At 35.1% G+C, this 27,533-nt stretch overlaps 1 protein-coding gene across 4 annotated transcripts in view; it reads left to right on the top strand.

Moving 5' to 3' along the window:
* Positions 1-27,533, top strand: part of TDRD3 (tudor domain containing 3) — a 93,704-nt gene that overhangs the window by 46,452 nt on the left and 19,719 nt on the right. For all 4 annotated transcript variants that reach the window (XM_077173641.1, XM_054654516.2, XM_054654517.2 and 1 more), the window contains 9 exons: positions 2,221-2,381; positions 4,475-4,616; positions 9,787-9,858; positions 10,335-10,484; positions 11,172-11,312; positions 12,223-12,379; positions 13,016-13,141; positions 21,316-22,148; positions 24,086-24,211. In XM_077173641.1, the coding sequence (XP_077029756.1) occupies positions 2,221-2,381; positions 4,475-4,616; positions 9,787-9,858; positions 10,335-10,484; positions 11,172-11,312; positions 12,223-12,379; positions 13,016-13,141; positions 21,316-22,148; positions 24,086-24,211 (1,908 nt within the window). The remainder of the gene's footprint in view (positions 1-2,220; positions 2,382-4,474; positions 4,617-9,786; positions 9,859-10,334; positions 10,485-11,171; positions 11,313-12,222; positions 12,380-13,015; positions 13,142-21,315; positions 22,149-24,085; positions 24,212-27,533) is intronic.

Raw genomic sequence — 27,533 nt, 5'->3', positions numbered from 1 at the left:
TATATTCATAGATCTTTAGAAAATGATTCTAAAAAAAAACGCAAACCAGACGCTTGCAAACTGTTTCCTGGAGGGTGATAATCCTTCAGGTTTTGGGAAGAATTAAGCAAAAAAAATCTGCTTGAGAAGGACTCCTATTTATAATTTTACCTCAAGCTATTAGATAGTATGCTGAATCCTTGCTCTCTTAACAGTAATTTCCTTTTTTTGAGTCAAATAAGGTGAATCTGACTCCTTAATCAGTGCTGCTGCTTAGCTTTCAATGTATGCAAATGCATTATGTTATAGAGCTGTGTGTTTACAAAAAAAAAAAATGCTTTATGGGAGAGGAACAACTTCTTAGTATAATCTCTCCATGGAAAGTAGTAATTTGTTGTTCAGAAATGTTTCAGTTAAAAATAGAAAGTATGTGCTACTATTCTTCCTCACAGCCAAGACTAATATCAGTTTTATTTATTTATATCTTGAGAACCTATGATGTATTTCCATCTTGCATAGAAAATAACTTTATTTATTTAAAAAATAACTTTTTATCCCTATTATATAATAGGCAAATAGTTGCATAAAAGCCAGGAGAGTCCTAATATGAAACACGGGTATTTGACCACTGTAGATGGTTATCTTCAACTACAGTCATTAATACACAGAGCTATTTCACTCATTCATTTAATATCTGTGGGTTAGAAAAAATCAATATTACCAGCATTAACCACAAGATGGCCACATTTACATAGGATTTGGGAAAACTGAATCCTTCCATTTCTATCTAGATGACTACACCACAGAGATCCGTTAAGTACTTTTGAAGGAATTGAAGTGCAAAGAAGACTATAAAGTTACAACATATAACTTAATAGCTGCTACATTTAAGGGTTACTGGCTTTCTTTTGAGAACTTGTGTCATTACAATGGAAACATTAACTGCAAGAGAAGCATTCAGAAAGGATTAAAGTTGTGATCTCAGAGTTCCTGTCTGAGTACTGGCAAATTGATGGTAAGCAGTTGAAAACATAAGGTGCCAGCAATTTAATTCCTGTAAAGGTTACTCACATGCTTCCCCATTTCTGTTTCATTGTTATTTTGATTGTAGATTTTTGTTTCCTACAGCCTTTTAAATTTTTTTCAAAATTATGATTGGATTTGTGGTTCCTTTTAAAACTGATTGGCATTGAAAAAAGCCTGTTTCAGTGAGATTTTTTGCTACATCAGATCTTCTACTGCCATCATAGTAAAGCCATTGTGCCCCTGTTCTCTTATTTATTAATTTCTCTTCTTTTTATATATACTTACCTACTGGATATCTGCTCTCATTTTGTCTTCTTCTGGCTGCATATTCTGTTTCTTCAAGGTTAGAAGCTGATGGACTGTGCACTTTTTCATCTTTCTGCTGTCATTTAGGAGTTAGAGATCAGTTGAGCAGCCACAGACAATTTTATTTTCAGACAAATTAAAATGACTTAGCTATAGCTGAAATGTGATAAATGGTTGAGATGATTGGTTTGGGCTTGGGTTTTTCAGGTGGATTTATTTTGCTTTATTTTGGTGTTTTTTGTTTGCTGTGGGGGTTTTTGGGGGTTTTTAATGTTTTTTTGTTGGGTTTTTTTGGTTTGTTTTTTGATTTGTTTGTTTTTTTGTTTGGTTCTTTTTAGTAATAATTTTTATTGTTTGTAACATAGGTTATGGTATGTCTAGTAGGGTATCCATTTTTATGTAATCAGTAGACAAGTGACAGCCCTTCAGTTTGTTATGTTTTGATTGGACCATTGTTCAAGGAAGCTATATTTCTAGTTGGAGTTTACAAAGCAGTTGTACTTGAAATTTCCTCTTGATCCAAACAGAGTCTTCTAAGCTGTTTTTTTTGTTCTTTAGAAGACTTTGTCGGTGAAAGTCACCCTGCAGTGAAATCTTATCTGGACTCCATGCTGTGTTTGAAGTGACAGTATCTGTGTTTTTGTTTGTTTGCCTCCTACACTGTTTTCATTCACTTTTATTTTATAATCTCTATCTCAGAGATGTGTGAAGCATCACAACTGTTTCTTTGTAAAACCCATTTTTATCATGTTTTAGAGCACAGAGTACATGAGTGATAGAAATTCAACATGACTGCCTGATCAAATTACATTTTTCTCTGCCTGGGGGCATCTGTTGGTATGTCTAGATATTGCAGTGTGTTTGCTTAACAGTGCTAACAATTTTGTCTTTTCTGTTTGACTTATCTAGCTGGAAGGGCCATGTGTCCTGCAAATACAGAAAATTCGCAATATTGCTGCACCAAAGGATAATGAAGAATCTCAGGCTGCTCCCAGAATGTTGCGTTTACAGATGACTGATGGACACACAAGCTGCACAGCTATAGAATACAGTAGCATGTCAAAAATAAGGTGAACAGCTAACTTTTCCATGTTTTCCTTTGCTACTTAAATGTCCTTGAAATAATGGAAGTGTCCTTAGTAACTTATGAAAATATTGTTCTGCTAAAGAGGCTTCCTTTCTGGATTTGTATATAAATGAGAAATTTGATTTCAGCATGCAAAGGTAGATATGAATGTAATTTACAGTTCTGTTTATGTTGAACTACATCACGGAAGAAAGTGGATTTTTGCAGCCATCTACTGAGTTGTGGTTTCACAGCACACAGCATTTTGGGGGTGTGTGTAAACTTGGGGCAGATTCCCAATTTTCAGTAGTAGCAGATCTTTTGCCTTACCTTTGTATATCAGGAATGCCACAGGCTTGACACTCCTAACCCAGTGCAACTAATGCTGCTTAACCATGGGCAGGTCTTTAACTTGGATATTTCTTCAGTTAAAAGTGAAGGGTAAGAGAGTTGATTATTGCTGAACATGGGGGTGCTTTGTGTTTTTGGTTATGGAGGTGCTGAAAACAATTTCTGCTGTTTAGTCTGCAGAGTCGTGGTGTGCTCTGCACTCTTCTAGTTCAGGTAATTTTGGTTTAAAAAAAAACCCCCTTTTTCTGTCTCTCTGCTAGCTGCAGCAGTTAGATATAGATATATACTTAATTTTTGAATGTCATCTTTAAGAGTTAAACTATTCCTTCTGAGCAGGAGCCAGCTTGCAGTTTAGAGTGATGCTGTCAGAACATTTAATGATATTTTAATTTTAGCTTGAGCCAGCAGAACTTGGAATATCATATTCCAATGCGAATATAAAGAAAGCAATAAAGGAAGGCAAACAGACTCTTGTGTAAGTAGATTCTAGATCACAAAATGTTTGAAGATAAATACCCAGTACAAGACATAATTTGAAAGCTTTTTGATAAAATCTCAAAAATGTTAGAGAACTCATCGCTCTAGTAATGTTGTAAACACTTGTTTTTACATAACATTTAAAGATTTAATTTGTGTTATATGTAATTTTTTCAGGTCTGATGTTAGATTATTAAACTGTAATAATATCCTGTTTCAGTACATAGAGTTACTTTAAATAAATAAAAATCACAATTTTCTTTTATATTATAGGTTTTTCATGACTATAATTTTCATTTATCCCTTTCCCCTTGCCTCATTTTAATTTTTTTTTTCTGTATTTCTTTCATGTCTATTTTCTGATTGTCCATGTTTTTGCCTTCATCAGAACAATCCAAAAATCCATTAACATTGCTATGGGTAAATGGCACTGGTTCTGTATTGGCTGACTCCATTATGAATTTTCCTCACCGTGTGGTATGGGCCTGTGATTGCAACAGTAGCTCTAGCATATTTTAAAGAGATTATTGTCTCTCAGTTGAAAGGTTTTAACTGGCTGCGTCCTGTTTCTCAAAAGAAGAAGAAGTTTCTAGATTGCACTGCTTGTCATATCTTTCAATTACATATTGGAAGTACATGATTCTTTCATGCTTCTGCTGTTGCTTTTCCTAGGGTAGATTCATGTGAGAAGAAGATAAGGTGGCTCCATGTGGGAGCTGGTGACAGAAAGTATTCATATGTTTTAAAATTATAGAGTAGTGAGAGAAGAAGCACTACAAGATGCATGGTTTTTATATTTATTCTAGTATACTCCTAACTCTTAGTAATGTGTAGAAAGGTTCCTTTCTAACCACTCTGTGTGTCTACTAAGTTAAATGTCTAAAAAAAAAATTTGAGATTATTAACTATTTGGAAATCCACTCTTAACTGTAAATATGAGGAACCTGCCTCAAATCAGTTGTCTGAGAATATTATCTGATAATCAAAACAAATCATAACCTTACTTCAGTATTGTGAAATTAGATATTAACCAAACAGGCAATTTGCCAGTATTTATCTCTGTTAGAATCTAATTTGCAGTATGGCATTTTTGTATAATGGGTAGGAAGTGTTTCAATAAAGCTATTGAAAAGTACTGTGCTTTTTGATGCTAATTTTTTATTATGGCATATGAAAATGTTGGAATTATAATAAGAGTAGTTTTTTATATGTTTGTGACAGAATATTAATAAATCTATTGGAATTTTTTGACTCTGTTTCTACCTCTAGCCTGAACACTCCACCTGGAACAAAAATTAAGCTTTCAGGAATTGTTGAAGTGAGAAATGGATTCTTGCTGTTGGATGACAGTAACACAGCAGTTCTTGGAGGTGAAGTGGAGCATCTTATAGAAAAGTGGGAATTACAAAGGGTGAGGTAACACCACTAGAAATGCTTGTCTTACAAGTTGCATATTACATTCAAAAATGTCAAGCTTATTCTGTTGGTTGTGAACTTTTGTATAATAAACTTTTAGAACTGTACTGTCCAAATAGTTTTAGGGCCGTGGCCAAATGTATGCAAGTAGGTCTTACGTATAATGTTGCAAATTAAAAAATTGCAAGTGATCTTTGCATGAAAACTGATTCCTTTCTGCAGGGATATATTAAATTTATGTTGCTAAATAGTCATGGGTGGTATTATGTTGGTAAATAGTCATGGCTTTCTTAAACATTGTGTTTGTTACCAAAATACTATGGAGTTCTGCCTTTTACAGTTACTGTCTGCAGACTGTGTCTTTTTGAGGAAAAAATAATAGAATAAATGTACAGAAAGCCTGAAGTTGGTAATGTTTGGAATAGCCCTGTACCCCAAATTTCATCAGTACTTCAGGTAAATTGTGGTTACAAAGTCAAATTGGAGATTTAAAATTCTTCCAACAAGGCATAAAAATGTGTAAGCTCCTTTACTTTGGTTTCTGTCCCAGTAGAACGAAAGTGGCTGCAGGAATATTTTTTGAAACATTTTCTCACAAACAGGTGCAAGTTCCTAGGGCAGGATTTGTGACCCTACTGTCATTAGTCTCAAATATTTGCCAGATTAACTATCACTACTACAACCACGCACATCTCTGTATTTTTACATCCACATCTCTGAAACAGAGTGGCTGCTTATGGACATGATGGTTAGTTCTGTATGAAGTACTCATTTTATTGTTGCTCCTGCTAAGTTGGGCTCAGTAATTTTTGTTAGAGCTAGCCTTCTTTGGTGTTCAGTTGAACTTCATAATTTCCAACACACTGAGCCAAAATTAATTTGAATTTTAGTTATGCATTCTAGTAGATTCTGTTTGTCATCCTTCAGCCTTTATAGCTAAAAATAAGGGGTTTTTTAAAACGCAAAAGCATTCCTGGTTTTAAATGAAGCTTAAAGAAGTTCTGGCAGAACCATCCCATTTTGTGATTTTGATTCTTACTTAGCATTAAGTCTTGTGAGTTCTCTCTTCAGTTAAAGAAGGTAGATAGATGGGGCAGAAGAGAGAACACAGAGCTAACATTTTCTTAAGAATTCACAAGACAAGAATAGAACTGGTTTGCTTTCTTGGTGATATTTTGAACAGTCTGTTTTCATATTTCTTCTACCTGGACTTCAACAGATAAATTTTGCTTTATACTTCATAATTGGTTTTTGAAATCAGTGTCAATAAATAACTTGGAACAGACTATTTACATAAATAAAAAAAAAAAGCAAAGCATTTAGTAACCAAAGGTGTGCTGCTGACTACAACTTTCAGCACCTGATAGCCAGCTCTCTTGGCTGTATGCAGTATGTGTAAGAGGGTGGTAGCTGTCACTGATTTGCTCTGGTAAGATACAGAAAGTTAACTATTGCCTGCTGCTATCCCCTCTGTGCTCTGGTTCTCAAACTTTTAGAGTTTGCCAGAGTATTTTCTTTTTCTTGTTGACCAGCTCACAGCACATGAACGTGGCCATGTCAGAAAAGCTGTGGGTGACAAGGAATCAGTTTGGACAGGTGAACCATGACCACTGGAAATTGTAGTTCCAGTTCTATATCCAGACTGACAGCTAGACAGATAGGGCTCAAACAAATCTGTAGAAGCCAGATGCTACATAGTAGCAGTTTCCCTTTGAACTTGATGCTTCAATCCTGTTCAGAAGGGTTTGTAGAAGAGTACAGCTGACAAATAAATATAATTGCTAAAATATCTGAGAGGTGGTAAGGACATTGCCACTCCTTGTCTAATCTTGTCATGGAAGCTTAAATAAATGCTGAATTGTGTTTGCATAAAAAGACATAAAACTTTTATTTGTGTAACTATTTCAAATTACTTGTTTTGAAGCTAGTTTTTTATTTTTGATGGCAGTTTTATATTTTGTCTCCACTAGGAAGTCTAAGATGTGTTAATTTGGCTTCCTGTGTAGGTGATGACATAAGGGGGTTTTATACTTAGCATAAAGTTAGTGTTATTAAGCCAAATAGCATGAAACTTTAGAATAAAAGTTGTCTATTCTGTCTTAAGGTATTGCCCTTGCACCTACTTGTCAGCTTCTACTTGTTCAATTGTATTACTGTTTTGTTCCATTCAGAGCAGTGTTTGAAATTGCTTTCAGGAGGAATCAAGTTTTAGTAATAAAAGACTCATAATACAAAGTAGCATATGTGGAATGAATGCAGTATTATCACGCTGCATGAGGAATAAATGTGCTCTTCCTTGTAGATTCAATTTTATCATAAGGTAAATTCTTGCCTGGGAATTTCAGGTCATTTTAAGTGTCCCTATTTAAGACACAGTAAATAAATAAGGAAGGAGTGTAAATGAGACTGTTACTGTGAGATTTGCTTTTCTAGACTATTTGGAAGTATGAGGTGAAGTGTTGTGGACATCTTTAAGAAAAAATACAGTTCCAAATAATTATTGCTTTGTGGTGTTCCTCATTGCTTTGTGATGTTCTGATGGTGACTGATATTCCAAACATAAAGGATCAGTATCTATATGATGTTGCTGGTACCCTTCTTATGTGGGAAGAGTATTTTGTATTGCTATTAAACAAAACACCAGACAATATGTAAGTGAAGTCTGAAGAAATCTGCTGAGGTGATTGGTGAGACTGTTTGGTAGGGTCTTAAATTTTTAACACTTAGAGTTACAGTTCATCTAAAAGTAAAGCTGTTTAGTATACTTCAAGATTTTTCTGTTTTGGTGAAGGTGAGGCTAAATACTGAGATTACATCATGGGAAAAGGAAGTAGTTTTAGGTATATTTCAAAATACATGTATAAAGGAAGGCAAAGGTACAATAGTACATAATATCTAGCAATCATATTGTAAACCTTAGTTTCTTAAGAGATTCTCTAGGAAATATATTTTTAGTGTCATGATGCAAGTAGAGCAAAAAAGGTAAAATAAGTACACTATATGTATTTATAACAAAGTGTATTGTTAATGAGAGTTACTGCTGGGTTATGAGGAAATTTAATTGTAAGTTAAAGAAGATTGTGTATGTTGCCAATTTGCTTTTTATTTGGTGCCATGTGAAACCTGGTTTCTGAAGCAACTGCTCTCACTTCTCAGCAGAGAGTGCTCCTTGAGAAGAAGGTTTCAGATCATTAGAATTCTTTGCTTATGGATAACAGTTTTATGCAATAAGTTGTTATGATTCAAAATTCATGTAGGTAACTGTTAGTAAATAGGCAGTCAGTTTATAAGGGCTTTTTTGCCATTTGTCCAAATACAATTGGACATTTGAGCAGTAATGTCCAATTGCACATTTGAGCAGTAGATTGGAACAGTCTTTTTCTTCTATGTGATTTCTTGATTCTGATTTGGTAAAAAAGAAAAAAGTGTAAATTCAGCTTGCTCTTCCTGATTATAGGACATGAGGAATTAATCCTATGCTTGAGTTCTTGTCTAGCCTATAATTATTTCTTTTAATTATAATTTGATTCTGTATGGGAGTTCATTCCAAAATTGCCTGCATTTATCTAGGTACAAACAAGCAAACAAACAGAAATGCCAGAATAAGTGCAGGGTTTATTGCACCTGGAGTGCCTGCTCTGGGGAAGTGAAGTGGCTTGGCCATGAAATCCTTGTTCTACGTGCTGCTTCAGTTAATAGGTACAGGGAGGTGTGAGCATGCTGCAGTCATCAGCCCTTGGTTAGCTCATATTTCTAAGGCAGCATTTTAACTGAACTGGTTGAAACTAAAGCACAAAAATTTTATGATTTCTGCACTTCTAAGTGCTTTTTTGAATAATTTATTGAATACTTTATCAGTGTTTTTTGCTCTAAGGTATGAGAGAAAGGATTATTCTTTTTCTTCAACCCTGAAAGGAATTAATAGCTGTAAATGATTTAGAAAACAGTCTTTGGCTCCTGAATAAAAGTAGTTAACTTGAAAGGAGTGGACCAAAAGCTTTAATTTAGGTATGTATTAGCTAAATTAAGCTATTACTTAGTTTAAGAAATTCTCTGATAACATAGTGGCCTAAAGCTTATTTGTGTTTTTACTCCATTTCTCACATGATGGATTTAAATCAGTTCTACATCAGGTTAATAAATATATAGGTAAATGTCATATATAGCCTTAAGTAATTAAGGCTTTCTCTGACAACAGAGAATGTATGTAGTCATGCATGAATGTCCGTTGAGAGAAAAGGACAGGAACAAATTAAGCTGATAAAAGAGATGCATTATAGGAAATGCAATTTTAACAGCATTGAGGAGCTGTTCTTTTCTTTCTTAGTAGCACAGTATTTTGTTTCTAGCAGTGGCAAAAAGGAGATTGTTTTAGGGAGAGATCACAGTCTGAGCACTTATACAGCCTTGATGTACAGAATTGCTGTATTCTATCAGGGAATACAATTCTGATTAATCCTTTCTGTGTTTGCTTATGCATGGGATCATGAATTTCACATAATGGTTGAGGATGGAGGTCATCTGGCTCAATCAAGGTCACCTACAGCCAATTGTCCAGGACAGTGTCCTTGCAGCTTTTGAGTATCTCTAAGAAATGGGGACTCCCCAGCCTCCCTGTCTCAGTCACTCTGACAGTCAAAAAAGTGTTTTGTGATGGAGGGAATCTCCTATGATTCAGTTTCTGTCCACTGTCTCTGTCATCTTACTGGGCACCACTGAAAAGAGCTTGTCTCCATCATGTAGATTGATAAGGTCCCCCTAAACCTGAACTTTCCCTTCTTCAGGCTGAATTGGTCCAATCCCTTTTTAAAGGTGCTGTGTGCCTTTACAATCTCTACTGGCTGCATTTTCATTGGACATTGTATGAAAAAACTTCTGCTGCCTATTTGTGTTCTGCTTTGTTCTATTATTTGGTATATAACTGAATTTTCTACATGGGCTCTATGTGCCTTAGTAATTATGCAAAATTCTGTAATTTTCTTTGTTCCTCTGCCTCTCCTCCAACCCTCTTCTTAACTTAGATGGCCCAAGATTTAAAAATATGAATTTATTTTCTGCTGAAAATGACCCATTTTGGAAGTTTCATGTTCTTTCTGAAATAGAGACATTTATCATATAATCTGCTTTCTGTTTGCAATTTATTAATTATCAATTTTCTTTTACAGAGTTTGGCAAAACACAATAGGAGTAACATTGGAACAGAAGGCGGCCCTCCTCCTTTTGTACCTTTTGGGCAGGTATAGTGTACTTCTATTTGTCACTTCATAAAAGTACCTGTATTATGATATCTATGTACCTTGTTCCAGTTAGGTAAAGGCTGTCAAAACACCCTAGATCTTGTTAACTTGGATATAAAAAATGGTCCTGTTTAAAAAAACCAAAACAAAACAGTGTTAATCCTGTCTCTTTGTTGTGCCAGTTTCCAGTAACATTTTTCCTCTCAGTTTCAAACTTAGCTTTATTTAGTGTATGGAGCCTTTGATTTTGCTGGTGAGATTGTGTCAGGACTTATGCAGTCTCTTCTTAAATGCCAAAGAATTTGGCAAGGATCAGCAAATTTCCAAGAATCGTTGTGTTGCATCATGATGTCTAGTTACATGATCATATTCTTTGGAATATTCTTTGGCTACTCTAATGGAATAAAACTTGGGTGGGTCTTTTTTCAAATGAGAGCAGGCAGAAGAATAATTAAACATTTCTTTTGCATTTTCAGAAGTGTGCATCTTATGTGCAAGTGGATAGCAGAGATCTTGATCGCAGAAAGACTTTGCAAATGACGAATACTGTAAAACCTGTTGCGGACAATGATGAATTTGAAAAGCAGAGAACAGCTGCTATTGCAGAAGTAGCAAAGAGCAAAGAGGTTAGAATGCATGTGTTGCAGCATTTTACTTACTGTGATTGATCTTTTCTTGTCAAGTATTTATCTCTTAAATGACAAATGCTTTCTTATATTTGCCTGCGTATAATTCTACCCCTGTATCTTTAAAAAGATGAATCAGACTTGGAGTCCTTTTGAATTGATGGCTATGTTCTTATTTTAATAAAGGTACTAAATGTATCATAATGTTTTATTGTAGATATGATTTTGCTACCACTACTAAAAAATGAGGGGTGTACAATTCTGCTAATAAGATTTAAGCAATAAATGCAGGTTATCAATTTTCATCTGTTCTTTTTAATTCTCAAAACCCCCATAATTCGCTAAACTCGGTCTGAATAAATAGCTAGGAAATTTAGTTCTAATGTGTCAGGTTTTTATGTTCTCCTTTGGTCTTCTTTTTAGTTTATTTCTCAAAGTGCTTAGTAAGTTGTAACAGCTAGAATTACATGCCCTTTTTACAACCTCATTTAGGCACAGGGGAAAAAGACTCCTGACTAATAAATTCATCTTTTTCTCTGTGTGTGTAAATTAGTGCTTTATTTGTTGACCCAGACCATAATCAAAAACCTCAAAAAACCCACTGCAGCAAAAGTTTCTACTTTTTCTACTAGCTAAATATTTTCATTATTTCTGTTTGCTGAAATGTTATTTTGTGCTTATCTAAAGACCAAGACATTTGGAGGAGGTGGTGGTAGTAGCAGAAGCAATCTCAGTGTGAGCGCTGGAGGGAATCGAAACAGGGAACTGTTCCAGAAAGAGAAGATAGCAAAACCAGAGGGGAAGAATGAAGGTGTCTACCGAGAACTGGTAAGATGGAAGACTTTAATGGGGTCTTGAATGTGTAAGATTAAAACAAAACCCCAAATATAACAAGAAGATCAAAACTCCTTGAGGAATGATGGCTTTCCTTTCAATTAATTTTGAGGTCTGCTTAGAGTACTTATGGTGCTTTTGTACCTTACTGAGATAGCTATGAGTTTCACTGTAATTCTGGGTTAAACATTTATTCAGTAAAATTTAAGTATGTATCTCAGAGGTTAAATTCCATTAGGCTTGGGATTTTGTGGGCTTTTTGTAGGGTCTTGATATGGCTAATTTTGAACCTGTATACAGAGTGTTACATCCATGGGGTTCCAGTTAAGAATGTTTTTGATGGCAGCTGTTGAAGTAAATGGGTAACTGGTATGATTTTGGTGCAGGTGCAATGTTATTTTCCGTACTTAATGCTTTTTGATTCCTGTTTTGACTTTTTGTCATCATGCTCTATGCAGTTTGGAATAACGGAGCCTGCGCAAGTAAATTGTTTGCATTTCTTTGCTTTCTTCTGTAAAACCTTTACCCAATTATGTTTTATCCATATTTTAAGAAGTAAGTGGGTTTTGCGTTGTCTGCAAAACCTTTTAAGGGGTTTCAAATTGGAACAGATGGCTAGTTTTGATGCCCATATTATTTTGAGATATTTCTTTTAGTTTTCATATAGACTAGGAGAATTTGTCCTTGAAGGCCTGTAGTAGTAGAACTGGAAACTAATGAATTAAAAATCATACTACTGAAAAAAAAAACCCCTTGATTACCAGATTCTTTTGAGCTTATATGCAAAGGTTTTATATAAAACTAAAATGTTGTTTCAATTAAAAATAAAAGAAAAATTAATGTAAAATCTGGTGTGTTTATAGAGTGTTGTATTTATTATTTTTGTTTGTACCTTTTATTTCAGGTTGATGAAAAGGCTCTAAAACACATAACAGAGATGGGTTTTAGCAAAGAAGCAGCAAGACAGGCACTTATGGATAACAGTAACAGCCTGGAGGCAGCATTAAATTTTCTTCTGAACAACAGTAAACAGAAACCCATTCAGGGACCACCACCTAGAGGTAAATCTTGCAAAGAGATGCTTTAAAACTGTTTACAAGCCAAAAAAATTGTGTGGGGTGGATTACTAATGTAGTTATAGAAGGACATATTTGCATGTTTTCTTCCTGCAAGTTAGAATGCATTGCAAACCTGAAAGCAAATCCCTAAGAAAGACTTCTGCGTATTACATTCTTGTCAACATTTTTGAGTTGGAAGTCAGATGTTTAATTGGCTTTAAATGGGAAATGTGTATCCTAGAATCACAGAAGAACATGGGTTGGAAGGGACATTAAAGATCATCTTATTCCACCTCCCGCACACCCAGCTCCCAGACAGAGAGGCCACCCACTACACCAGGTTGCTCAGGGCTCCATCCAATGTGGCCTTGAACACTTCCAAGGACAGAGCATCCACTGCTTCTCTGGACAACCTGTTCCAGTGCCTCATCACCCTCATAGTAAAGAATTTTTTCATCACGTCCAATCTAAATCTCTCCAGTTTGTAGTTTAAAATAGTTCTCCCTTATCCTATCACTGCCTTTCTGTTACAGAATTTTTTAAAGACAGAAAATACAAACATTTTATAAAGCAAACGAAGGCATGTTTGCGCTTTTTAATTTTTATTGCCCATTCACAAAAAGCCTCTCATGCTCACAGGTAAGGGGAAGGGCCGAGGCCGAATAAGACCTGAAGATGAAGAAGAGCTAGGAAATGCCAGACCATCTGCACCAAGCACACTGTTTGATTTCTTGGAATCCAAAATGGGTACTCTAACAGTAGAGGGTGAGTTACTGAAATTAATCTATCTAAAACAAATGTTGGATAGTGTAGATTTATTTTTCCTAACTCTAGTCATTCAAAAGTTGATTCATAGAACTTCCTCCACGGTCAGTCATTAAAAAAACAACGAGTGCTTGGAGAATTATTCTTCTCAAGAAAGGCCAAATAAGTTGCTCAGTGGTGATTAGATGTTTAAAAGTCGGTAATTTGAAATAAGATGACATAAACCACAATTTTTAATCTGACTGGATTCTTCCTGAATCATGAATCTTTATTTATGACATCATAAGTCTTCACTGTATTTATCGAAAATTGAAATATTCGAAGAAATAACTTTTAAATACACCAGCATTCTGCATTAGCTGATGAAATTTTGTAAACTGGTCAGGTAGTGAATATAACCACATTATCAGAAAGAAGATATTTGAGATATTTCTTGGCAACTCATATTACTTACCAAAGATGCACTGGATTTCTTACGATGAGCAGAAATGAAAACAGTGGTAGTGTTTTTGGCTTACACTGCAAACATTGATTTTTCTTTGGATACATTTGTCTTATATTGAGATATTACAGAACATTATTTAAATGTTCTTCAGACTAACAAAAATAATGTAATATTTATATTACATAAATATTACATTATTTATGTTTGTCTGAAGGACATTTAAAGGAAAATAAAAGAAATAATCCCTGTGGGTTATATAAATTTCTCATTTGTCAGTGTTTTTGTAGTAAGTAGGTAATAGTAGTTTATCAGACTCATGAAATGAGTGAATTGCTTTTTTAAAATGATACTACTGATTGCTTAGGGATACTTATGATCCTTTGGTTTCAGTGCATGTATGTAGACAATAAAGCATAGTGTTATGTGAGTAAAAAGATATATTTATTACATTTACTTCAGTTTATAATCTTCAATATTGTGCTTTAAAGATAAATACACATCGCTTTTATGAGTTTCTTTCTTCTTATATGAAAATAAAAAGATTCCATAAATGTCATAAGAAGAAAAACATAATTTTATTAAAACTTTTTTTAAAGGTTTTATACTCCTTGAGTTACTGAAGGTTCTGCCATATTTCCTGCTATGATAGAGGGTTTTTGTTTTTATGGTTTTATCACTATGCTGGTTTTTCTCACTTTATCTGAGTAATCAATATGTAATCCAGTGTACTATTCCTGAACCATACTTTCCTGAAAAAAATCCAAACCTAACTTGTTAGCATTTTTGAAGAGCTCAGAAAGTGTTCTGATTATTTTGTGAAATTCTTTTCAATCTTTCTGCCTTTTTCTTTTCTGAAAAAAATAGATATTGTACTTTGTAAGGCTTTGAAGTGGTTGCTTAGTTTCATGTCCTTAGCTTTTATTTTCCTTACTCTGAGTATAGCCCATAGGATTGCATCTCTGTTTTTATGCCAGGTTTTAGTTTTGCTTGCAGAGTCCTTTAAAAGAATATTTCAAGAAATACATAGGCATGTGGTGTTTTTTACTTTCAAAAGTGATTTTTTTACTTGCCAAATTTGAGAAAAACTCTGCAGTCTGATGAATTCAAACCCATCCTTAAAATCATATATTAAAAGTTAATTTTCTGCCATTTTATTGCCTCTGCCGTTGAAAATAATTTCAGTTAAATTCTTAATTATTAGTTGTCTTACGTTCAACTCAAACTGAGATGACAGGAGTTTTAAAAGTATTTGCTGATGATCTATCTGCAGTGACCATACTTGGCACTGTGAACTCTTCAGTCATGAAATCTGCATCCAAATGTCTGCAGAAAACAGGAGATATATATATATATATATAACTAGTACCTCCTAAATTTAATTTGATCCTGTCATCTATGAGCAGTAGAGAAACATAGTTTCACTTATAATTAGAAAAGTATTTGGTCAGAATTGAAATGCACATTGGACAAACTGATCAAAACAACTCAAATATGTAATGTTACAAAGCTAAGAATGCCTCTTCATTGATTTTCCTGCACAGTATTACACTAAGGAGTGCTCAGGCTGGCAGATTTTTCTCCATTTATATTCACCAAACGCTGTACTATACCACATATAAAAGAAGATAGATAGATTGTTCTGCAGTATTTCTGGCACCTTGCTGTCCTGCATGGTCTCTAAAATCTCATATTGTTTTTTGGGTGTTGAGAAAGAAAGGGGTTTTCATAGGGACAGTGGTTTTGAATATATGAGCAAGTCCCTACTATTACATGTTTGTGTATGATCAGGAGCAGATGATAACCTGGAATGGCCGTACTTATCATTATTGCAAGCATTAAAGTCCTATACACTTGAGACAGAGTGTAATTCCTTCTAAATGACTGGAAGTCGTTGTACAATCCAAAAAGCAAAAGGCGGTTTTGCTGAACTGTTTTTTAATATTTTTAAATCCTGTACTACACCACATTTTGTTCAAAATCTTATGTGATCTGGGGAAAGTGTCTGAAAAAAAAGAATAATTTCTCTTTTCAAGTACACAGAAGATTGATTTGCTTTGTGCATCCCTCCTTGTTTTTCTTATCTACTGTTTCTAATTACACCTGAAACCTTAGTAGTGTTGAGAATTTCAAAATTCACTTCTGGCTGGGTGGTTCTATTTCTGAACAGGAACTGCAGAACTGTTGTTGAATTTTTTTCTTTGATTTGGTACTTTTTCATACTTGCATTTAGACCAAATAGAAAAACATTTATGAGTTGAAATACCTTTGTATTTTTTTAGGAGGTACTTGTATTCATTTTAAAAGTGAAGACAGCACATTAAGTTTCTTGTTGTTTGCTTTTTTTTTTTTTAAAGAAGTTACAAGACAGCATGTTAGTGTTTTGCCCCATAAATGATATCTTGTGATGTTTTTTATGTTTTATCTCCTCTTTTCCATTAAGGAAATATTGTTTTAAGTAATTACAGCTATCAAAAGTATTAAATACCTGACTCCATGATCTGCTAGCTCTTTAATTGTAAAACACAGCATACTTTAAACATACTTTATTTAAATGAAATGCAAAGAATTAAAACAAACATATCCTTAACTTTAAACTGCATGTTTATTTATTTATTTATTTATTACTGTGAATAGTTGGTGGCACCTACAAAAGTATTTCTGTGTTGAAATTAAGTAATTTGAATTTTGGCAAGAGAAACCTCCTGACTGCAAGAGATAACACAAACAGAAGACAAAATTGCTTTCAATTAGCTGCCTGTGCTTGTACTTGGTTAATTTCCGCTACTGAACACAAAAGATTTTTTCCATTAATCTCCTTATTGTTTTCTTTTGTTATGAGGAACAACTCATCTATCTTTGCCAGCTTAAATAAGTAAACACAAGGATTATCAGAGAGAATAAGATGATACCAAGAGCACTGGCTATAGTATTAATGAATAATGAACATTATTCTTTATCTAGTCCCAAATAAATTAAACATTTGAAATAAATTGGTAATGCAATACAATGTAATTAAAAATATTTATTTCATTTTGTGGTCACACAATTTATTTGAATATCTGGGAGTGAGGGTGCTTTGAGGAGAAAAAAAGAGTCTTACTTTTTTGGAGTTAAAAGAAATTTGTAACATTTGAAATCTGCCATTCAGTAGCCATATTTTCAACAAGCACGGAATGCTATGGACAAGAGATCCAAATTGAATAATAGCCATATTTCTTATTCAGCCTTTCTTCTAAAAATTGAACTTTAGTCAGAGCTAATTGTGACTATCAAGAAAATCACTTTTATTTGTTGTATTGGTATGTTAGCATTGATGATATATGTTACAAGGCTTGTACTTTTATTTTGCCTTTAAATGTAAAAGGGACAAATATAGTAAATTTCATACATTTTAAAGAATAATTTAAAAAATCAGTTTTTTGTTAGAGTCCTTTAATCCAGTTAGTTAAAGTTTGTAGTGAATACAATGCAAAATTTTTGTTCACTTCTTTATTATAACTCTTCTCAGCATGTATTTGGTTTGTTTCAACAGAAGCATGCTCTCAGGTCCCTGTTCCTCAGTGTTGCTACATTTTAGAAAGAATTATATTGATATTGATTTAATTTGACAAACCTATTGGGTAATGGGAATTCTACTTCATGACACGAAGTGTGTGCAAATGTATCACTAATTATCTTCTAATTTTTAAATCTTTTGGTCAGTATGAGATAGCACATGCCCTGGAGGTAGCTGTCTCAAAGTTATACTTCCATACAGTTACACAAAAGTATTATTCAGTCCGAGAGGAGAAACCCAAAACATTGCCAGCAGTGTGCGAGGACCACGCTCATTGAATTTAGCCGCATTATTAAACATGATAAAATCCACAGGAGAGGACCACAGGAAGCTGTACTTTTTAAATTCCATTGTGCATTGAGCAGTGATTTATGAATTGTGTTGGCTGGAATTTCCAAGTGCAGCAGGTCCTGCTGGTTCCTTGTAATCAGGGGAATGTGATTGGTCCTGTAGGGTCCTCTTGCGTCATCACACACAAAGGCCAGAGTGAGTGAGTGAGTGAGTGAGGGTTCCAGGCTGACAAATGCTACTTGTCACCTCAGAACTTCTGAGTAGATGACAAGAACTTTATCATTAACTTTTACATGTATTTTTCCCAGACCATGTTCCCAAACCTCTGGTTGCAACAACGATGACTGGATTAACCTATCCCACTGTTGGAGAGTAGCTTACTACATCTTCTTGTTAAATGCCAAATTAGTATTTGTTATAGCCCTGTAGGAGGCATTACTTTTCTGGGAACAGTTGCTAATGGTTTGTTGGAGTTGAGGCAGGAAGTAGAAGCAGTTGTGGTAGACAACTTGTGAATGAGATCCCTTGATGCTTTTTTGATACTTATTTCTCATAAAGAAACTTTAGAATCCCTTCATTTTTTGGTGATCAAACCAGACAGCACAAAAACACAAAGAACCAGTATTATTATCATCTCCTGGCTTTTTTTGTTGGCTACTGTTGACAAAGTAACATTTACTGCTACTTGACATTTTTTTTTCCATTTACAAGTTTCCATTTACAAGTGACTTGTGCTTGAATGTCAATCAATCAGTTAATGTGTCCTGCTCATTTAAGGCTGCTGTGTATGATGCAGTCCCCAGGAAAACTTTTAGCACAAGAAATGCACCTCTGTAAAAAACATAAGTTTATGGGATTTTGCATACCTTAAGCTTAAACTAAAAAAACTCAGGTGTTTCATGTCAGCCTTTGTATGTCACAGTAAAGAGACCTAGAAAAAAAAAACCACACTCACTGTTTTGAAATTCTCTAGTCACTTTACCTGTAGTCTAACACATAGTATTATTTTAACTTTCCACTACTATTTAAAAAAAAAAAATCTGTAATGAAAGAATGCAACACGCTTTCAAACCAGCTTGTTGCTTTTATGTTGTGATCACATTGTCTTGTGTAGACAATAGCTAAAATTACTCATTACATGTTATGAAATTGAATAGAAATTTCAGTAACTCTCTTGAATTATAGAAGAATATATCTATGTTCTGAGTTTTCCTTGAGGCTTTAACTAAACTGTAACTGCTTTGCATGCATTTTTTGTAGAGTCTTTGTACCTTGTATGTACTAAGTATTGTCACTACATTGTCACTACCTATCTCAGCTCAGAAAATGTTTATTTATTTAGAAAAAGAGCAAAGGACAGCCCTTAAGAGGAAGTGTTTTGAGTTTAAGTCAAACCTAATATCCTGCCATCTAAGAAAGTATTGCCATGTCCAATCTAGTAATAACTCATTCCTGTTTTTTTTTTCTGTTGGAACAGTGACTTTAATTAATTTAATGTTACAGAATATTAAATAAGATGATTTATAAGTGAATTAAGTTAGAGTTTTATGCGCATTTTCTGTAATGGTGTGTACAAGGGAGTAAACATGCAGGGGTCATCGAACTGTTCAGTCATTTTGTGTGTAATTAACATTAGGAGTAGACCTAAGAGCTTAGATTGGGCATAGGAAGAGTGGAAGCCTGAGCATTTTAGTACCAGGAGAGAAGAAGTATAAATTAAGAATGTTGTGAACAAAGACTGTTAATTAATTAATTTGGAAGTTAAATCTTTCTAGATGATAGGAAGTCTATAAGATTGGTATTATACAGAAGTGGAAAAGTGTAATGAAGCTATTTAGTGAAAAGTTACAGATGTAAAGAAAAACAGTACTTTAATGTCTCATTTGTAAAGAAGAAATAAAGAGGTACTTCTAATTTTAAAGGTGTTATTCTAACAAATGAAAATTAATTATACAAGATCTCAAGTCATCTTTGCATTTTTAAAAAGAAAATGCATATTTATGAAACTCTTGTTTCTGAGTAGTATGTATTTACATTTAATGCATTAAAAATGTGATGGGTTTTAGAGTAATATATTATAGAGTAAGATGTATTTTTACCAAGATCATGTTCAAGCTAAGCCTTATATTTGCTTATGCCGTGTTAAAAACCAAAAACACTAGGTAATTTTGTTAAAAATTTTGACTTCTATAAGTTATGCTGCATCACATATATGTAAAAATTGAGCTAGATTCTTATTGGCCAATTTAGTAAATTAAATTGATAAAAATTCTGTGAGCTACTACTAATCTTGTGATGCTTGAAAAGTTTTTTATTAAAAAATAAACCAGGTAAAATTTACATTTTAATTTTAACTTGCCATCTTACATGTAATTATGAAGGTTGATACATTTGCTGTCTGGTATCAGCATTCATTGTTTCTAGTGGTAACATTCCTTTCCATGGGAATGTGTGAGAGCCTGACTGCACAGTCCCACCAGGCCCATGCACACACCAGGCTCATGAACACAAGCAAGAAAATAACACCTTTGCAACCGCCCACATGGCACAAAATGGCTCGTGTAAACATGAATCCCTTTAATGGGTTTATGTTTTCCTTTTCCATCAGCCTTACAGTCTGCTGGCAGATCTCATGCCTAGCCACCCACACACACACACACCCATGTCAGTCTGTCCTGTTCAGGAGATCCCTGACCTGTGGTACCCACTTCACCTCTGGCCCAGCTTGTTGGCTGCTGCAGCCTGGAGCTGGTAGGAGGTTACATGGATGTACTTTATACACTGTGTGAGCCCAAACCTGGGGTCTCCTGGCAGATGGCCTTCGAGACCACATCGGTCTCTCCAGCATTCATGGTCTCTCTCACGGTTCCTTGTCCCAGCTACCAGCTTATCCTACCTCAAATTTGCCAGTTTAAAAACATGTCCCCTCACATACACTACAGAGAATTTAATAAGGAGATGGGACAGGTTACAGTGATCACATGCAGGACTGTATTGACCAGGAACCTACTTATTTGCAGCTCTCCTGTTTAATCTCATTTCTTCTGTATTTTCCCCTGGGTTTATCTTCATTTCTCCCCTCCTTTTGCTCTTCACCTCAACAACTCCATTAAAAATTTCATGTTTGCCTAAAAAGCTCATAATTCCATAAAAAGTTCCACAGATATCCACAGTTCCCTTCCTCTCCAGCAGGCCATAGCATGTTTCTTCTCTTTACTTATATTCATGATAATCTTGTCTTTATTCTCATCAGTTAAGAGTTCTGGTTGAAGCTCTTAGAGGTGGCGCTTGAGAAGGTCCTGTCATGGCTCACTGATCAGAGTCTCCAGAGTCCTGGGCTTTGCTACTATTCCTGTTATCTACATTTTGCCAGCTCTGTTCATTTTATCACTTCAGATTCTTGCCTTTTCTCTTTTTTCCTGAATAACTGTTAACAAGGTATTTTTACAGAAAGTTTCAATTCAGATTAGAAGTATTCCCTTTTCCTCCTCATTTTCCTCTCTCCTTCTTTCTTCACCTTGGAATTCTGTTTTTCTGTCTTAAAGGGCTCTTACTCAAGTGGGTTGTTGATGTCCATAGGGAAGAACGAGTTATCTCCTGGAAATTTATGCCTGGCTTTTCTCTTGCTCATAGGTGTTTTGGTTCTAAGTACAGCCCAGAGTACTGTACAGAGTTCTGGGCTGTACTTAGAACCAAATTCTGATAATTAGGAATTGCAGTTCAAATGTGTCTGGTAAATTCTCTGTGTGTACCATTCCATTTCCATGTCACAAAGGTGCATACGTTTCTGAAGAATACTGTTGCTTTATCAGGGTCTGAAACAGTATTTCTAAAATGTATTTGTGTGAAATATGTTAATTGAAATAATTTTTTTCTTTGTAGAACCAAAATTGCAATTTCAGCCAGCACATCAAGTACAGCACAAAGTTATGAATACAGAACAGAATGGCATCAAAGAGAATCATTCAAGACACGTTTCTCGCAATGACATGAGACAACCAAGGAATGAGAAACCCCCTCGTTTTCAAAAGGACTTTCAGAATTCAAGGCAGGCTTTGGAAAGTGGTGGGTTACCAAGAAACAGAGGTCCTGAAAGGCACAGCTCTTTAGAACACTGGACAGACGAAAAAAATAAAAGTGACAGACATTATCCTAGAAATGACAGGTCAAAGGATTTGAGTTATCCCATAACCACTCACCAGAGTGATATTACTTTCAAAAAAAGGGATAACAACATGCAAAACAGAGTAGGAAAAGGAGTGTCTTTCTCAGAATTCAAGGAAAATTCTGCTGCTCAAGATGTGACAGACAACAATAACCAGAAACGTGGGAAAAGGGAAACACACAATTCAGAAAATTTTTGTGATAGGAAGGCACGAACAATAAGTAATGAAGCCTTTATGGTAAAACGTGAGCAGCATTTTGGTGTTAATAATGATTACCAAAATCCAAGTAGGACTGATAATTTTAGTGCTGTACCAAATGGAGATACTGAGCATCATCAGAAAGGAAGACGAGTAGGACCCATCAAATCGTCAGGACCCACTGTTATCCCATCTTTTGATGATAAAATGTTGTATTACAACACTGGTCCCAAAAAGAGAACCGGGCCCATCAAACCAGAGAAAATACTGGAACCATCGAGTCACATGGAGTATGGAAAAAGTTGGAGACCAGGGGATGAATGCTTTGCTCTTTATTGGGAAGACAACAAGGTATGCCTTTGCTAAGTGAGAACTATCTCAAATTGTACCTCTAATGCTCTCTTAGTGTGTGTGAGAGATACTTAGCACACTACCACAGAGACATGGCCTTTTTCATAGGTGTATAGGTGTGTAGTGTGCTTCTTGCCTAGCTCCGTGCTCTGTTTTTTATATTTATGATGTATGTCACTTGCATTCACTGCACAACATTTTTAAGTCCCTAAATCAAGTCCTTGTTTCTGCCATGTACGTAGAGTTTAGGATGTCTTAAGTTCCTTACTGAAGCATTTGACTTAAGTGCTGAAAATTTGAAGGGATGAATGTGGATCTAGGTGCTCATATTCTTTGCTGAGGAGCAAAAACAAAACAAAACTGTGCTATCTAGAATATCTATAATGGTAGATGTGTAATACCTTTTTCTGGAACAAGTCAGCACACAACCTTTAGCAGCACAAAGAAAGAATAAAGTCTGCAGGAATGGGGCTGTAAAAAAGCTGCCAATTTTCTTTCAATCATTACAGAACAGAAACAGCAAAGGCTTAATTTTGATAAGCACTTGTATGCTATCAGGTAAAGAATTTGTGGACAAATTATGCTGCATGATAGATTTGTATTACTGATTTTTAAAAGTTTAAATATTTATTTTCAGCTCTTTTCCCCATTAATGAGATTTCTCTTGCAGGAGGACATTTTGCTTTCTTCTCCTTTGCTAAGAAAGTTTTAGGCTGTTTTCTTTGATTTGTCATCACCTGTTCAAGAGTTGTCTGCCACTCTTCATGGGTAGTTTCTTTGGGCTTTACCCCTTTCTGATAATCTGAGAACTACCTTAAATATTGTTGTTCTTTAAGTACATTTTATTCACACATTTTTCTGCTTTTTAAGAATTTTTTATTAAGTTTATTATATTTATTATAAGTGTTTTCTTTTTTTTTTTCTGTCTGCATTAACTCAGCAGCATAACTTTATTTTTCTCTTTTCTGCTGGTATGACTAAAACCAATGACAAACCATGCAGGATTTTTGGTAGTAGCAACCCATAGTCAGTTGACTGCCTTAAATAGGAATATGTAGCTTGAGTGGATGGATTAGTGTGAAGTATAATGGCATATTACTGAATTGTTTCCTATTTTCAGAGTACTTGCATTACTCTGAAATGAGATCTTGAAATTTTTAAAAGTACAAACCTTGCAAGATAAATACATATGTCATAATCCCAGACTGTTAGGTTTCAGCAGATTAAAAGGTGTGTTTTGGGCAGTAATTGGTTTCTTGGTAGTTTAAGTAAATGCTGCTACTCACTTCGAAGACAATTCTAAAATGTGATGATAAAATACAGTAATGAGCCTTACCATTTAGGAAGCAGTGATTTTTTTGTGTTCAGTCAGATAAAATTGATTTAATACGTTCAAGAAAGTATATTTGCATAAATGTAAAAAACCCAAGTTTTATGTTTAGAAAAAGGACTTTATGAAGAGGCAGTTTTATCATATTTTCATCATATTTTTATCATGTTTTATTGTATGATAACATAGGTATGCAAGTACACACATACAAGCCATATCAGTATATGGCTAATAAGCACTTACAGATGTATATTTTAAGTAAACACCTTACAATAGCATTTCTCTGTATACAGCAGTATTTGTGTTCGTGATTTATTTGTTCTGCTTTCAGGGAGATGAAAATGGGTCTTTTAAATGGTCAGTCTACTTAAATAAGCTGTGTATCTTCTCAATGAGTACTCTAAATACATTCTGCCATGTCTTGGAGGCTGCCATGTAGAATTTTAAGATAGCTGATTTCATATCTAGTACAAATTTAAAACAAAATATAATGCTGACTATGACTAAGTATGTATACACACACAGAGACATATATGAAAAGGAAGTTGTTAAGTATTTGTGGTATTTCTGGTTGTATTTTGTGACCTTTGAAAATTTCTCTTTTAAGTTCTACCGGGCAGAAATTGAAGCTCTCCATTCTTCTGGGACAACTGCAGTTGTTAAATTCAGTGATTATGGAAATTATGAAGAGGTGCTTCTCAGCAACATCAGGCCTGTTCATGCAGACACATGGGTATGTGATAACAAATTGTATTAAAAAATATAAACTACATAGTCTGTACAAAATATGTAACTCTTAACTAATTAATGCCTACTCATGCTACCTACATGTGTAGAAAAATAGTTGCAAAGTACACGCACAAAATCTCTGATTTTACTTGTCTATATGAAACCTGATAGACATGTATTACGATGTGGTATTCTTCCTGTATAATAAATTTCAATTGTATTGTTTGAAAATGAATAATTGATCTGTCAACCAAACAGTTTTATGCATGTTTTCTCTCTTAAAAGTTGTTACTTACTCTATTCAACCCAATTTTTTGTTTTATTTCATGTACATTGTATGTTGTTCTGTAAGGGTTAGGAAACAGTCATTTAAAACATATATTCTGAAGCTTTTCACTACATGTGTATGTATGACTAAAAATACACATCTGTATCCCTTTATTTTGTATCATGATTTTATTCTTGTTCCAATGATTTCTTCTTTGCCAAATATTGTAGTGGTCATGTATGCATCAAAATCTGTTTTATGAAGTTTAGAATGTATTAGCCTTATGGAAGTTGGAAATTTTAAAAGGCTTTATTAGTGAATATCATGGAAGCAGAGATACATTTCAATTAAAACAAATATCAGGAATGCACAATTCTTTGCTGTTTACTCTTACTATAAAAGGCTGCACAAAAAATATACATCTCCATATTGATTCCTTAATGATGGGTTGACTGTGCTTATTTTAAGTTCTTACTTTTGGGTCATAGAACCATGTTACTACTGCTGCAGAGGCTGAACAGTCAGCTTCTGTTTCCCAGTGGTCTTTTAACAAGTATTGTTGCCTGTAGCTCTCAGATGCCTCTGAGATGGCCTTGTTGTACTTAAAAAGATACCTGAAACTCCTCCCAGCTGATGCATTGCTGTTTGTATGAAAATTTACCCTTAATCCTGCCTTCTTTTTGTCCTACTAGCTGACCTGTAAGATGCTAGTTACTTCGGGCATGATTGTATTATTTTAACCCTTTTTCTGGGTTAATAATCAGACTTCTTCATTTGATTACAGTTTTGAGGAGTGGCTTTTATTTTACTTTAAGCCACTTAATGTTAGCTCTCACAGTCTAAGAGTTTGGCCTAATATTAAGACTAAGTTGATCCTGGTAATGAGGTGCCGTTTCCTACTTGATCCTAGGAATGAGGTGGTCATTTTCTCTGCCTCTTCTGCTTATGTCTGACCATGTGTTCTTCCTCATCCCTCTCCTCCCATGTTGTATTGTCAGTCATGTAGCCACAGGATGAAATTGAATGAAATGGACCACATTTTTATTCCCCTGGGTTGTCTTACTTAATTTCAGAGTTAGTTTGTTAAAGCTGACACGAGGGTGGGACAATGTACGGAGAGGCAATTCTGACAGTAAGTACCATAGTCTTGACATCATGCTGCCTCCTGATTGAGTCATTCAGGCTTCCTCTGTTATTACTGGAGACAAAAGAGGAATTTCCAAGGATTTTCAGTCCATTCAAAAGTGAAAAATACCTTTCTCAAGGTTCTTTTTTTCTCTCAAGGTAGCCTAGTAAATTCAAACAATGACATTTCAGATCATTACAGTTACACAAGATAAATGCCAATCAACATCTTCACAGTAAACATAATTTTAATGAGTTGTTTTCTGCCAAATTGCTCTTTTGTTGCTAGAAGGTCCTTGCAGCTATAGGATATTTGCAGAAGAAAGTTGATTAGGACCTACCTCTTCACTTCTTTGTTTTTGGGTGCTAAGCATAATCCTCATTATGCATTTGCAGTTCTTAATCACCCGTTGATACTCAGCTTTGTCTTTTAAGCTGAACACTGTTGGCCATTTTTCTTTGTCTCAGTGTTCTTATTATATATAAATCTAGATAGCATGCATAAATGCAAAATAAAGTTATGCTGCTTAGTTCTTTGACTTAAGATTCAAGTAACTTGGGTGTATTTCCTCTTTACAAGAGAACAAAACAGATTTTAAAGTGACTTCAATAATTACTTTTCTTTTGCTGATCAATGCTATTGGCCCCAAGGAGCATGTATTACTGGAAATATTATGCTGATTTTTATTTCAGTTGTTCCACATAATTTTCAGATAGCTAAGTCCCTTTTTCAGGTGCTTGGGTCCATCAGTGCTTTTCAACATCACCTCCTAAGGGCACTGGAGCAGGCAATTCCCAAAAGTCAGAAGTCAAGCAGGCAAGACAGAAGGCTGGCTTGGCTGAACAGCAATCTTCTCTTGGAAATATAGCAAAAAAGAAGGTGTATGCCCAGTGGAAGCAGGGTCAGGTGGCATGAGAGGAATACAGAGATGCTGCTTGCCACTGTAGGGAGAAAATGTATGCAGCTGAACCTCAATTGGAGTTGATGCTGCCAGAAATGTGGGGAGTGATAAAAAAAGAGGGTTTTTTCAAATATATTAATGGCAATAGGCAGTGTAAAAATAACATCAGCTCATTACAGGATGAGGATGGTCTCCTTACAAACAGGGACAGGGACAAGGCAGAGGTGTTTAAGGCATTCTTTGCCTCCGTCTTCAACATGGGTGATGGACCAAGGGAGTCTCAGTGCCCTGAGCTGGAGAACCATGACTGAGAGAATCAGCAACTCACAGTTTACTCTGGAATTGTGTGAGGTCTGCTCGTCCAGCTGGATCTGTTCATTTGTGGAGCCTGATGGGATTCATCCAAGAATCCTCAAAGAACTGGCAGATGTAATCACATACCCTCTCACAAAGATTTTTGAGTGGTCTTGGTAATCTGGACAGGTCCCAGCTGACTGGACGCTGGCCAGCGCTATCACAGTTTTCAAGGAGGTCAAGGAGGACCCTGGAAACTACAGACCTCTCAGTCTCACTTCAGTGCCTGGTAAAATGATGGAAAAGATTATTCTGGGAGGTATTGGAAAATACCTGGAGGACAATGCACTCATCAGTCACAGCCAACACAGCTTTGTGTGAGGAAAGTCCCACTTGTCAAACCTGATTTCCTTTTATGACAGGGTAGTCCACCTAGCTGACCTAGGAAAGCCAGTTGATGTAATTTTTTTGGATTTCAGTAAACTTTTGATGCTGTCTCTCACAGTATGCTCCTGGACAAAATGTCCAGCCCACAGCTTGATAATCACATTATGTGGTGGGTGAGTAGCTGGCTCTCAGGTCAGGTGCAAAGGGTTGTAGTGAACAGGGTGACATCAGAGTTTTGGTGACTGGTCACTAGTGGGGTTCTGTAGGCTTCATACTCAGCCCCGGTGCCCTTCAACATCTTCATTAACGACTTAGACATAGGTCTCAAAGGAATAAGTTTGCCAATGACA

The sequence above is a fragment of the Agelaius phoeniceus genome, chromosome 2 (genome assembly GCF_051311805.1).
Source record: "Agelaius phoeniceus isolate bAgePho1 chromosome 2, bAgePho1.hap1, whole genome shotgun sequence".
Taxonomy (NCBI): domain Eukaryota; kingdom Metazoa; phylum Chordata; class Aves; order Passeriformes; family Icteridae; genus Agelaius; species Agelaius phoeniceus.
The sequence above is the reverse complement of the archived record's forward strand: the minus strand, read 5'-3'. Positions and strand labels throughout refer to the sequence as shown.